The sequence below is a fragment of the Drosophila suzukii genome, chromosome X (genome assembly GCF_043229965.1).
Source record: "Drosophila suzukii chromosome X, CBGP_Dsuzu_IsoJpt1.0, whole genome shotgun sequence".
Classification (NCBI taxonomy): Eukaryota; Metazoa; Arthropoda; class Insecta; order Diptera; family Drosophilidae; genus Drosophila; species Drosophila suzukii.
In genome coordinates, this window is record NC_092084.1 from 23,878,049 (window position 1) to 23,891,374 (window position 13,326).

Consider the following 13,326-nt stretch of genomic DNA (forward strand, 5'->3'; position numbering starts at 1 on the left):
CGTGACCGTTTCTCGATAACCGGCTATCGAATATTCGATACACCGATAGCCGCGATCTTCTCATCGATCTTGCTCCATCTCTAGAATATTTGTCTTTTTATTTTACTAAAATAAAATAATCAAAGCAAAGCAGACGCGTCACACCGATTTCAAACGGAATTGTTCAGCGATCGGATAGGATTCGAAGACCAAACGACTTGTAAACCTAAAAGAACACCAATTCGTAACTCAATTACTCGTAGTTCGCCGCCCAGATCGGCTCGATCGAGATTGTTTTCTTTCCTTGCTGTTTATTTTGTTTCCACCATACATGTGGGCACACATTTTGTTTGTTTGTGAAACTCTAGATGTGAGTTAATTATGAAGTGATAAAAAGGCGAGCGCGACACCATCGTAAAACCCAGAAAATCGGATGAAATACGGGAAAACTCCAGAAATCGCATAGTTAACTCCGCCAACAACAATTCGGATTCGGAATCGGAGGCGCATTGTGTGAGCGAGAGGGTGTGATTGAGTGCGGGAGAGCGAGAGCGAGAGAGGGACAGAGAGCAGGAGACGAAGGAGAGTGGGCAGAAGGAGAGGAGAGGAGGAGGAGTGGTGCACAGAATGGATGTTGAAATACCTGTTTTGGCTGGATATCTTAATGTGCCGACCCAAACTGGATTTTCGCTAAATCGCATCTCGAAAAAGGTATGAAAATTCACCTAGCCGTGTTTCCGCCCCTTCTGCAAAGTAATTTCTATATAATAAATAAATCAGATCCTAAACAGCGATTTTATTCGAATTTACCCACAAGTGCGTAGTTTTTCAATAAACCAAACAGGACTTTACGGCTGAATTTGTGTTTGTGTTTGTGTCTGCATACTTGTTGCATACAAATGAGGCCCACTGTGCGAGTGGGAGTGAGAGAGGGCATACGCGGCAGGGGGAGAGAGCGAGAGAGGGGCCGACAACATACAGTGGCGGGAAAAATAATAGCACTAAAGGTGGTTAAGATATTAATATGTTGTTTTCTAACAGTTATTCTATATCTATCTCTATTTGTATAAGTTTTCCCAAGATCAAATTGTTAAAACAAAATTCTTTGGTTTTTTATATCTGGATTTGCTAAAACTTGTTGTTCCTTTCATTGAAAAGGATATATTCTTCAGTTCAAATGGTTTAAAAAAACATTTTTGATTTTTTTTTAAATTTGTGGTCTGAAAAACTTTGTTTCTTTTATTAATATTAACCCTTTTCAATATAAAATATATAAAATAAACTTTTATTTGTATTAAATTTTAATTTGAAAACTCTTGATGTATTTATTTAATCGAAAGTCATAATACTTTGCGTTCCTCATATTTAATACATATGATTTCATGAAACACTAGCTTATAATGGTTGCATCATAAAGCACTTGCATTTTTTGTACGATCTTACAGATGTAAAAATTGAATATTTTTCTGGGAATATCTTGTATTATTTAAGTAACTCTATAGAGTGCTAGTACTCTGACCGCAAACGTTCGAGTTTCAGATGGCACACACAGCTGGCGATTCATGCGACTTCATGGTATTTGTGTTTATGTGCGACAGGAAATTCTTGAGCCAGCAGAAAAGTGGGAACAAGAGGGGGAAAAGGGGTCGCTCAGTAGGGGGAGTGGGGTGGATGAGTACTCTAGGGTTTAGCCCATTATGTAAGTCAAAATCTCTGCACTACTCATGCTTAAGTGTTAAATCTTAAGGGATTTTCATAACATCAGTGTAGGATTGTCTAAAAATACGTTGAAGAATCATATAAGCCATAGTATCATATTTATGATTTATTTACCCAGAAATACATGTTTATTATAAAGACCCCTTAAATTCCACTTAAGAGTTCTTAGAAACTTCCTTTTTTAGCGATGTAGCCAAACTGATTCGATCGTATACAGAAAAATTGCATAATAAGCTTAATAAATTCTCAACCCGAACCGATCTAGAAATACATAAATGTATTCAAAAGCACTATAACCTCAAGGAATTCTTTAGGATTCCATCCTTAATGAACTTACTTAAATACCCATTTTAAAGACAATCCTACATTTTGTACTATGATATATTCAAACCGATCTAATCGTATCCCAATCCTTTGCAGAAAGCATGCAGTCGCTACTGTTTGCTATTCAAGGCCAGTCGCCATGGGATCGCCCGACTGGAGATGTGCGAGAGCAAGGAGGACCGCAACCCCAAGATCTTCACCCTGGAGAACTGCGTGAAGATCACGCAGGAACCGCCGCCCGATCGCCTCATCCACATCGTCAAGCATCATGTTACCCTTACATTGAGCACCAGTAGCGAGGAGGACCTCAAGGACTGGATCACTGCCCTCCAAACGGTGGCCTTCTGCGACACGTCACCATCGGGCGGAATCGGGGCCATCGAGGAGGACAACGACCTCTACTGCAGCTCCTTTGTGAGTGATCACCTCTTTATGCGCGAAAACTTACTGGGGTGTGTCGATAATATTGAGGAAGTGCTTAATCAAAGGGGGATTTTCTTCCCCATGAGTATTTTTGGATCCTTGTTCATATCATTTTCTGCCTAATTTACACTAGTAGATTAAATTATGCAAGTATTAGAGGATTTTAAACTTGAGATTAGAACGTTTTATTTAGATTTCAGGGTTTTACAAAGTCAAATCAAGTTTAGCCACTTGAATATCTATTTTTGTTACATATCCAAAGATCTGCGAGAAAATTAGCTTTATAGAACCCATAAATTTGCTGAGAAAGTTGATAAGAAAGGGTTTCTCTGTTGCCAGACTAATCGTACTATCATAATTAGTCGGATTTTATTGCGAGTCACTAGAATTTGTACTTGCTAGATTACACGACGATGGTGGTGAGGGCAGCACCTGACATCTGGATCGTCGATGATGCGTAGAGTGAGCCAGTGCTTCGATCCGGCGGTCTGCAGCCAGGTGACATAGCGCACAAAGGAGTCAAAGTCGACGTAGTGGGCCCGCCGGCAGTCGGCCCCATGATGATGGGGCGCCCGGCGATCGTAGATCCAGGTGCGGGTTCCATTCCCGCATCGTCCCTGATACCTAGACTTCGATCCCTTCCTAAATAGAGCTATAGTTTACCGTTGATCATCACTTAGTTATCCGAACTTACACATCATCCAAGGCCTTGAGTGTCCGCTTACGAATCATCGGAGTATTGGCCAACATACGCATAACTGGCGGACCATCCTTCACTCTTCTCACCAGAGACAGCAGGAACATGAATGGCAATAGATCAAAGCGTACGGATTGCATCACGTTTAAGGCAAAGTGCTTGCGTTGGGGCCACTTATGATTTAGCCAAATGATGGCGGCTAGATAAACCTAAGGAGGGGTTATAAAGTTATAAAAGACAGCTGCTGCAAACCTACCTCCATTTCCGAATTCACAGCCAGTGAAGACAATCCCAGTAATCTTCTCACTGTGCCCGCTCCCACAGACAGAAACTCCTTGCTGGCGATGAACTGCAGGAAGATGCTGCCCAAACGCGACAGCAGACCCTCCTCCAGACTCAGACCCATCACCCTGCTGCAGATGTACAAGCATAGGGCACCATCCGGAACCCGAGAACCGTGGTCGATGCCCCGCCAACAGTTGGCGATGAGTTCCTGGCACCCGAAGAACCGCGCTGCCCTAAAAATCTGCATCAGGAGTCCGGGGCGCATCCGATCGGACTCCTCCAGAGCCCAACGATACATGGCCACAAAGGCCCGGGCGGTGACCATCGAACTGGGCAGCTGGAAGACATGCGATCGGGCTAATTTCGGGCGACGGAAAAAGCTTGAGAGCACTTGCAGCACCATGGCATGGCAATGGAATTGATGGTCCTCGACGATCACAATTAAAGTGGGCCTTAAGTTCTTCTGGAAATATATTAGCAGCTGCTCGGCGATCGGTTCACGCTCCGGACCCAAAGAATTATGCCACCGGCCATCTAATTTCTGATCATTGGTATCCTCTGGGTCCAAATTTTCGGCCATCATATCAAATGATATTTTTGGTGTTTGCCGAAGACCTATATTCGAGTCGCTGGTCCCAATGAGATCCATCACTTCATCAAAGTTTCCCACTCGAAGGTCATGGGGTTTTCCCAGAGGAAAAGGTCTTTCGAGTGGCATATCCATCGAATTGTAAAAGAAATTATCGCTGCTTTCAGCGCTTTCGGTCAGCTCGGTGCTTTCACCGATGTTCATCAATCTGCGATCCCTTTCCCGCAGCTCCTCATAAGGTGTTTCCTCACCAGGACTCTCCTCATCCCGCGGGTTCCCAACAAGGAGGGTGTCTTCATCACCTGTTTCCTCATCTTCATTCAGATCTTCAAATATCTCAGACATGGTTCTTCTGTAAGCTTTTGGTTTTAACGTTAAATTTTGAATGGGTTCTTTTAGGTTTATAAATATCAAAAAACTTGTTTAGCTCAAAGTATAAAAGTAGTGGCTCTAAGAAGTGTATTTTCCATGTGATTGGAAAAGCAATGGAAACTTTTCTAATAAAACTACCTTGTTCAAATCGAAAAAAATATTTATTTTAATAATAACACAAAAAACAACCATAAAAACTTGAACACAAAAAACTTTATGATCTGTTAATTGGTTATATTCCTAGGAAAACCATTAAAAGTGTTAATAGATTTTTTTCGAGGTACATTTCTCAATATTTTTTGATATAAAACTTATTTTTCATGTAATAACACTAATAAATTTAAAAAATGTATCCATTTTGCAGGATGGCCTGTTCATCATCACGCTGATTCCCTCCGAGGCCTCCATTCGCTGCTGCATCGAGCCCAAGACGTACATGCTCCAGATGACGCCCACAGAACTGCAGCTCAAGTCGGAGGATTTGGGTGCCACCATCGCCATGTGGCCGTATCGGTTCATCAGGAAGTACGGCTACCGCGATGGCAAGTTCACCTTCGAGGCGGGCAGAAAGTGCACCACCGGCGAGGGCGTCTTCACCCTGGATCACACCAATCCGCAGGAGGTATTCCGCTGCATGTCCGCCAAGATGAAGTCAATGAAGAAGCTGATCAGCGGCGACAGTCTGGGCACTTTGGAGTGCGGCGAGAATCAATTTAGTGCGGCCGCTGGCATGGAGCCCGGCTCGCGGAGTCCCCTGCCACCGTCACCGTCGAGCAATCCCCACGGCGGCGAGTTCGAGATCAACTCGACGCAAAGTTGCATTTCCCTGAGGGGTTTCATCAGCTCCAACGATTCCCTGAATAACTTTTCGGCGGGTGGCGCTGGAACTGGAGCAACACCTGGTGGTGGCGGAGGAGGAGGAGCAGGTGCCGGCGGCGTCGGCAATGCCGGTGGCATCACACTATCCGTACCCGCAAATAGCAATAGCAGCAAACACATTCCCAATAAACCGCCACGCAAACCGGGCGGAGTCAGCCCAACAACCCATTGTGATAAATACAGGAACATTGTGAAATATGAGCCTGTGGCCATAACGACGATATCCTCGCCCTCCGCCACCGCCGATGTGAACAGTTCGGTGATACTGAAACCGCTGGAAGGTGAATCGATATGCCAGCCGGAAATGTCACCCGATTTGCCGCCCGACTTGCCGCTGCGCAATGAGAGCGCCTCGAAGGCGCCGCCACCGGAGCGGGACTACGAGTGCATCGAGAATATCACAGAGGCGTGGCGCACGAGGGGCGTGGGCGATGTGAGGCACTGCGAACGTATGCCCATACTCTGCGATACCTCAGAGTTCGTACGCCAGCGATCGGTCACAAAATCATCATCCTCCTCTGGTGGTCAGAACACACCCAAGATCATCGACATCGATATTGGTGAGGGTTGTGCGAGTGTGACTTCCCTGCCGGACTCCAATTACGATCGTCTGGACTTCCTGTCGCCGAACAACAAGACATCGAGTGGCTACAAGACCATTGTGAATGTCACACTGCCCGGCAATCGCAATCCTCCGCCGCCCAATGAATACGAATTGATCGCTAGTCCCGACACGGAGAGCTTCCGCAAGGCCGACGACAGTCATCTTGGCTACGGGGTGCTGCGAAAAGCCAGCAGCACGACGAACAACAACAATCTAGGAATCTCCAATTGCAACATCAGCGGCGGCAGCAGCAGCATCACCAATGCCACGGCCAACAAGAGCAACCTCGATACGGCAGCCATCGATCATCGCAGCTACAATGGCCTCAACTACACGATCGTCAGCAAACCGAAGCGAGTGTAAAAGCTACATATGTGGGGATGTGGGATTGGGGATCCAGAGATCCTGGGATCGAACCGGGTGCAGTGGGGTTGGGGTGGCTCAAGAGAAGGCAATCCAAGTTTTTATTTTATTTATCCCAAAACTGTTACTGTTTCAAATTTTAAGCCAGCGCATCAATGTTTGCCATTTCAAATGTCCATATATTTTTAAGAACTGTTTGAGATAAAACAGAGTCAAACATACATTGCATTTGGTTTTCCAAGTAGTCATCTTTATAAATATTTTTATATTTTTTGCAGATGAATCAGAGTGTCAGAGAAAAACTTTTTTTAACAAATTGTAACCCTAAAAAGATGTTGTCATAACCTTTGATTAAATTTAGGGACCCTTTATAAGAGTTATTTGTGATTTTCTTTGTAAGTGACCTACTGGGAATTTTAATGAATTGTGAAAAGAGCTGTTTCTTGACGTTTAAATTTCAATAATCACAAGTAACTCCTATTTACGGTAGCTGATTAAATATATTTACTTTTTTTACGGAATAGTATCTGCTGTTTAAAACGTATTTATTAAATTCCACGTTCTTATAACAAAAAGAGTTGAACTAATATTTTTTTTTTATAAAATGTAGGAACATTGGAAACAGTGACAGACCAGTAACTTTTTGAATATTTTAATGAATTGCATGTCGAGTATAAGTGAAAAAGAAGAGACTGCCGAGTGCCTTACAGTTCTACAAAAGAAAGAAAACAAAAACAGGCCGGAAATCGAGGGAAGGGAGTGCGTCGAATCTCCAAGTCCCAGAATCTATCCTTCCCTCCGACCTGCCAAAAACCATTCGAATCGTTCAATTTTTGTATTTGTTTTTCGTTAATTATGTTAAATTCGTAATCTGTGATTGTATTGTTAAATGTGAAACTGTTAAATTTTAGCAAGCACTGCCCGCCACTTGATCGCACTCGAAAAATTCCCCCGGCTCATACTTAAAATCGAAAACTAAAGAACAAGAAAACTAATTCGAATCCTGGACGCAACGAAAATTTACAAAATGTGTGTTGAATTTGTGTTAAATATATGTGTTTTTGTATATTTAAATGAACTAGATTTTAAATACACTGCAATTGTACTTGTTTCCGTTTATCCGTCCGTCCTCTCAAGGTCTCGCTGCCATATAAATCGGTTATAAAACTCCCTCGAATTGTTATTCCTATACGTTTTTGTATGATAAATCATATAGCCTGCCATAGGAACAAACGGTGTAATGCCATAAACTCTAAAATCTCCCACACTAGTTGGCTCTTTTTTTGTTCGACCTTAGACTGTAAATATAGGTTTCTTAAGTGTTGTTTTTCAAATGCACCCCCTCTCATAACCCAAAAAAATAAGAACCCCCATATGATCCCCCCATGCACGTTCGAGTTCTCAAGCCAGGATCGTTGTAAACGACATTTTTGAGTATTATGCAAAGGTCACAAACAAAAAAAAACATACAAACGATACGAAAACGAACACAAAAAAATACCAAAAGAAAAATTGTGACGTACATTTTACTTGAAATACATCATTTTTTTACCTACTTTACGTTTACGATTACGACTATTGTAATTATTATTTTTTGTGTCTGCAAACTATTATTGTGTAAATAAAGACCAACAAAATCAAAACAATCGAATCAAATGAGTTTCCCTTTGTCTAGACCTAGGGAATTCGAGATGTCAAGAATGCCATGATATAAACTTCAGAATCGTTTTGGCTTTTCAAGCGATAGCAACTGAAAATCGGAGCTAAATTCTGCTCTCTGTAGCATATACTATAATTAAGTGTTTTCGCGACCACACCACGTAATAAAATAAAATAAAAATTAAAAACCAAGATGCTGTTAATGCGACGTTGCCACAAATTAAAGCTGCGCCCATGGATTCGTCTGTGCTCAGCCGAATTGATACATAAGGTGTGTAATAATGTATATTATTACAGAGGTTAACATTTTAAAATCCTTGTTTATAGGATGGCTTCATTGAGAAACTACGGCACAGCTTCGACGAGGATGAGCGCAGCAATCTGGTGGTGCCCACGTTCAAGAAGGCCATGCTCTATCCGGATGAGATCGCCGTGAAGGACATCACCGGGGAGTACACCTACTTCCAGCTGTATCTGGCCGCCAAACGCCTGGCCATTCAGATCTCCAATATATGTGGTGAGTATACGATCGAATGGAATCTATTCAATGCTATATTATGCTAACTACACAAGTTCAAGTTGGATATGTTTACTTAATCTTAAATATTTTGTTTTAGAAACCAGTAGCTCTAAATATATGTTGGCTTAAGACTTTATATAAATATAATAGATCTTGAATATCTTTTTGGGTTAATGCTTTTATTCACTTAAATTTAAATATCAAAGTTAATATTTTAGATAACTTCCCCCAACTTCATACCATAGTTTCTTAAGCCTATATTTACCGTGGTGCCAGTATTCATATTAATCGGTTAATAATTTGGATAGTTAGACCATTATAAGTAACTAATTATTAAATATTTTAAGTGTTATTGCCGTTAGCCTTATTTTATTTGGTATGCTAGTTTATTAGGCTTTCATCTATTCATTTACCAATATTCATATCGATCGGTGTATGATTATGATTATAATAACATTTATGTATAATTTTTCCCTTGCAGGCAGTGCCTCACTATCGAATGTTACATACTTGTGCTCGAACAACGCCTTATGGGTGGCCATCCAATGGAGCTGTTGGATCTCCGGTCAGGTGGCGGTTCCCCTGGAATCAGGTCAGGCGATCGATCAACTGCGTCGCCAGGCGTCCCTCTGCAAGACCAAACTGTTGATAGCCACTCCCGAATTTGAGCCCCTGGCCCAGGAGTTATCGCAGGGATTGAAATCGGCCACCATTATATTGGATCACGCCTTTGTGCCGACGGCGGAGAGTGTGTCCTCCACCTCGATGTATGCCAAACAGCTGGTTGGCACCCAAGGAGTAATCCTCACGGAGAGCACCTTGCCAAGTGACTTCTATGCCAAGGCACCCGCCATGCTCATCTATACACCCAATGCGGTGAATAGTCCCAAGACGGTGCTGTTGAGCCACCGCAATATCGATGCCCAGGTTCGATGTTTGATCGGCAGTTGGCGTCTGGGACCCACGGACTGTATGCTACCGATCCTATCCATGAATCGCATGCATGTCGCCTTGGGCGCCGTTCTCAATGTGGGCGGTAATGTCATCCTGCAGCAAAAGTTCGATGGTCATAATGCCTGGAGTGCCCTGTTGGGCATCAATAGTCCATCCAAACAGCGTGTTACCCTCTTCTTGGCCATGCCCATTGTCTACAAACGACTGATTGCTGAATATGAGAAAATGTTCGCCAAGGATTCCAGGATGGTGGAGTACATTGTGAACCATTGCCGGCAAAAGATTCGTTTGATGGCCACAGCCTTTGCCTTGCTGCCGGATTCGGTGTTCTACAGATGGCGCGAGATTACAGGTCAAAACATCTACGAATACTATGGAATGATGGAGACTGGTTTGGTTCTGGGTCATCCGCTTGATGAACCCCATCGCGATGGTTCCAGTACTGCAACTTCTTCGACGGCGACCTCGACGGCTAGTTTAAGTAGTGCCGCCCTAAATGACTATCGTCCTGGTACTTTGGGTGCTCCTCTCAAGGGTGTGACAGCCCGATTGATCAGCAACAAGGGCGCCGAGCTTATAACCTGCAAGAACGAACTGGGCGGAACTGTGGATCATGGTCTCATCCAGGTGGAGGATATAGGCGGAGATGCTTCTTTAACCCAGACGGTGATTGGTGAGCTTCAGATAGCTGGCTCACATCTGGTGTCCAATTCGTTGACCAGCAGTACTCAGCAAACGGAACCGGAAGATGGCTTCTACAAAACTGGGGACATTTGTGCCTATCAAAATGGCCATTTCTATTTCCTGAGCAAGACCAGTGATGTCTTCACAGTAGGCGGTTACAAAGTCTACGGTTCGGAGATCAAAAAGGTGCTGATCTCGCATCCCAACATCAATGATGTGGCTGTCTTGGGCATACCCAACAAGTTGTGGGGCCATCGTCTTGGTGTTATATGCATTGTCTCACCGGATGCGGATATAGATTTAGATGCCATCAAGACGTACTGCTATCGCCACCTGCCGGCCCACAAGTGCCCCACCGTTTTCAAGACCCTCGTGTCCAAATAGAAAATACAATATAGTCTTAAGTCCTCATTGCCTTGCCATTAGCTACAAATTCATGTGATTTTTCGCGATGTTAAACCAAAAGAAATCCTTTCTTTGTCATAACACTAATAATAATCATTTTAAATATTTTTCATTCAAATACAAAAGCCGCAAATGCAATATGCCTTTCAGGGTTTTTTTTAATGATATTTACAAAACCCGTCTTATAATATAATTTAAAAGAGTGGGTAAATTCTCCCTTAAAATTTTATTTAAGCACATAGTGGTGGATACTGCGAGCTCAATCCATTGGGACATTCACTGCCTGCTTTGGGGCATTCGCTATATACACTTTGACCCACAATATTTGTAAAGGAGTAGTTACAGGCCACTAGATACTTCCGACCGCCATCCTCTTTAAAGGTTGTAATGCCACATCCCACAGCGGAACTTTTCTCATTGATCAAAACGGTCAAGTGTCCAATCACCCTGAAAAGTTATTAAAACACCCGTAACTTAGGAAATATATAAATCATATAAGTACCTTACTTTTGTTGACGTTTGTAAGCAACTAAATCATCGGGCACTACGTCTTTTTCTTCGTCTGCCCAATTTTTAACTGCCATTTCTATAAGTTGACTTGGTGGTATATCTGTTTCCATTCCCGCAGATTGCGAAACTAACGCCAAATAAAGATTCTGACCGGATTCCGGAAACCTTTCGGTATTGCGACAAGCATCATGCCTGAATAGACAGGTTTTCGCATTTAGTAATGCCACCTTTGCCAAGTCATCATCCCATTTTACGGTTGCCATTTTGCAGGCGATCCTTGAAACATTCGCCTTGCCACTGGCCCATCTTTGTCTCACCAAATTGTGGGCCTTGACAAGAACATTTTTAAGATCCTGATTGAATTCAATCACTTTGGCATCTTTGGGACAGGAGCTATTAAAGCTTTCGTTTGGATATTCCTGCATAAAACAATGTAGAAAATTTAAAAATTGTATTGAAATTAATAGGTAAATAACTATAATGCTTGTTTTCCGATCTGTTAAATGATCAGGTTCCATAAATACAGATTATTATTTCTTAATAATATTTATTAGTTTTAGGTAAATTTAAAAAAAAAAGTAAATTTATGATAATTAAAATAACTTTTAAATAGTTTGTAAAGGTCACTTACACACGCAATATGGGTTTTTCCATGACAGAGGTCGTTTCTACAGAAATCCTGACCCAGACAATGGATCACTAAAGACAGGATTAATAATAAGACCGTTTGGCCTAACATTTTGCAAATTTTACACACCTTCAACAAATGCAAACTGCTTTTATATGCAATTTTAAATGTTAATTGGTTCAGTTTTTTTATCTCTGAACAATTTGCACGACGCAAGGCGACAAACACCTATTGCAATTAATATGTTATGACCCATTTAAATTTTGAGAATATTATTTTTCCAAGGCGACAAAAACATTGAAAATGTATGTTTTTTAAATTAAATAAAATATAAAATTGGTGAGTCAACGATTTCCATTGAAATCCCATCTTAACTCAGTGAAAGTGTTTAAAAACTTTTTGCGTCTTTTAAAGTTATTTGTATTGTTTTTTATTAACGTTATGAATATAGAATTATGGTTTCAGTTAACGTAAATATAAGTTAAATATTATAATCAGGTTGCCAAAACATGTATAATTTAAATGTAGAGATCGTTATTTCAACTTGATCGATAGCCTTATTTTTATATATCGATAACTAGCTAGTTTCTTTACAACACTATAAATGGCGCGCATTCAAATATAAAATAACAAGAAGCTAACTTTTTTTATTGCGATAAAGCGAATATTACATAAATGGCTTTCTTTATAACCAAATGCAAGAATGCCCATCAAAATATTTACTTATCCGCCCTCTATCAATATGTCTAAAATTTGTGTTAAGTTTGCGATAAGTTTGTTGATGTTGATGGCTTTTTGTTGTTTACTAATTTTTTTACAATTTTGTTTACGCACAAATTTTGGTGTTAACGTGCCGGTAGCAACGTCGGCGTTACAAAATTACCCTTTCTCACTCTTCTTCTTGGGAGCCAGATAAAGCAAAAAATTCTATTTGGCAGTTAAATATAGCAGCCGGCAGCCGGCCATAAAACTATTTACAATTATGCTGAATGGAAGTTGCTGCTGCACAGAAAAAAAATGTGTGCTGGTTATAAAAATATATTTAATAAAAAAATAATGCGATTTTATAAAGTATATATATTTTTGAACAGTCGAGACGATCTAGGCCAGGTCCTTCTGATTCTATGCAAACTTGTCTTCGAGTTTAAAATATATCTGATTAAAAAGTTCCCAAATGTATTAAGGCAATTGTAAATTACATTTACACTATATTAAAATATTTTAACATTTTTAGTTCAAAAAATATACAAAAAATGTATATAAATAATATTTCTTAGTATTATAAAACGAAAGTATTTAATGTATGTACAAAAAGTATTCAATGTTTGAGCTGATAAAATTGAAATTAATTTATGTAATTTACATAAATACATTGATCTTATATGAAGGTTAATCTGATCTTATTTTTCTCAGTGTGGTGGATCTCCACTTGGCACTTAAGGAGCTTTCAATCGGCCGACATCAGGGTTAAATGTTATATGCCGGTGTGGATTGCACCAAAAAAACTGCCCCTTGTGTTTGTTTAGATTTTTCACATGTTTTTGTTTTGACTTCTATTTTTTTTGGTTTTTCTGGGCCACATTGTTGTTTTTTGTTTTCTTTCCCTTTTTCAGAATGCTGTTTGTGGTCGAAGGTCAATTGCACAAGCCCTAAAAGTGTGTTTATTGGTCATAAATAAAAGATTAATTTAATTAATTTATCATTACCGCCGAAGGCGAATAGCACAGCTATA

General features: G+C 40.9%; 3 protein-coding genes across 4 annotated transcripts; 2 read left to right on the plus strand and 1 right to left on the minus strand.

Moving 5' to 3' along the window:
- Positions 1-78: 78 nt before the first annotated feature.
- Positions 79-6,455, plus strand: Dok (docking protein homolog). Of its 2 annotated transcripts, XM_017067706.4 has the most exons (3): positions 79-690; positions 2,119-2,436; positions 4,753-6,455. In XM_017067706.4, exons 1-3 carry the CDS (start codon positions 607-609, stop codon positions 6,232-6,234), a joined length of 1,884 nt encoding a protein of 627 aa, XP_016923195.1. In that variant the 5' UTR covers positions 79-606; the 3' UTR covers positions 6,235-6,455. The 2 variants fall into 2 exon arrangements, with proteins under 2 accessions (XP_016923195.1, XP_065723650.1); XM_065867578.2 differs by lacking the exons at positions 79-690; positions 2,119-2,436 and adding an exon at positions 4,107-4,370.
- A 1,292-nt stretch (positions 6,456-7,747) lies between these two features.
- Acsf3 (Acyl-CoA synthetase family member 3) lies at positions 7,748-10,457 on the plus strand. Its single transcript, XM_017067707.4, has 3 exons — positions 7,748-8,164; positions 8,221-8,410; positions 8,895-10,457. Exons 1-3 carry the CDS (start codon positions 8,087-8,089, stop codon positions 10,433-10,435), a joined length of 1,809 nt encoding a protein of 602 aa, XP_016923196.2. The 5' UTR covers positions 7,748-8,086; the 3' UTR covers positions 10,436-10,457.
- Positions 10,458-10,596: 139 nt separating this feature from the next.
- LOC108021801 (venom allergen-1) lies at positions 10,597-11,741 on the minus strand. Its single transcript, XM_017090603.4, has 3 exons — positions 11,598-11,741; positions 10,964-11,385; positions 10,597-10,903 (listed from the first exon to the last, which is right to left on the minus strand). Exons 1-3 carry the CDS (start codon positions 11,703-11,705, stop codon positions 10,687-10,689), a joined length of 747 nt encoding a protein of 248 aa, XP_016946092.2. The 5' UTR covers positions 11,706-11,741; the 3' UTR covers positions 10,597-10,686.
- Between the last annotated feature and the right edge of the window lie 1,585 nt (positions 11,742-13,326).

What these genes read in the sequence shown, in the direction of transcription:
- Dok (XM_017067706.4), top strand. Translation starts at nt 607, where the DNA reads ATGGATGTTGAAATACCTGTTTTGGCTGGATATCTTAATGTGCCGACC. An exon ending in TAAATCGCATCTCGAAAAAG is followed by an intron (nt 691 to 2,118) that starts GTATGAAAATTC and finishes AATCCTTTGCAG; the next exon opens with AAAGCATGCAGTCGCTACTG. An exon ending in ACCTCTACTGCAGCTCCTTT is followed by an intron (nt 2,437 to 4,752) that starts GTGAGTGATCAC and finishes TCCATTTTGCAG; the next exon opens with GATGGCCTGTTCATCATCAC.
- Acsf3 (XM_017067707.4), top strand. Translation starts at nt 8,087, where the DNA reads ATGCTGTTAATGCGACGTTGCCACAAATTAAAGCTGCGCCCATGGATT. An exon ending in CAGCCGAATTGATACATAAG is followed by an intron (nt 8,165 to 8,220) that starts GTGTGTAATAAT and finishes CCTTGTTTATAG; the next exon opens with GATGGCTTCATTGAGAAACT. An exon ending in TCAGATCTCCAATATATGTG is followed by an intron (nt 8,411 to 8,894) that starts GTGAGTATACGA and finishes TTTCCCTTGCAG; the next exon opens with GCAGTGCCTCACTATCGAAT.
- LOC108021801 (XM_017090603.4), bottom strand. Translation starts at nt 11,705, where the DNA reads ATGTTAGGCCAAACGGTCTTATTATTAATCCTGTCTTTAGTGATCCAT. An exon ending in GAAAAACCCATATTGCGTGT is followed by an intron (nt 11,386 to 11,597) that starts GTAAGTGACCTT and finishes TGTTTTATGCAG; the next exon opens with GAATATCCAAACGAAAGCTT. An exon ending in GCTTACAAACGTCAACAAAA is followed by an intron (nt 10,904 to 10,963) that starts GTAAGGTACTTA and finishes ATAACTTTTCAG; the next exon opens with GGTGATTGGACACTTGACCG.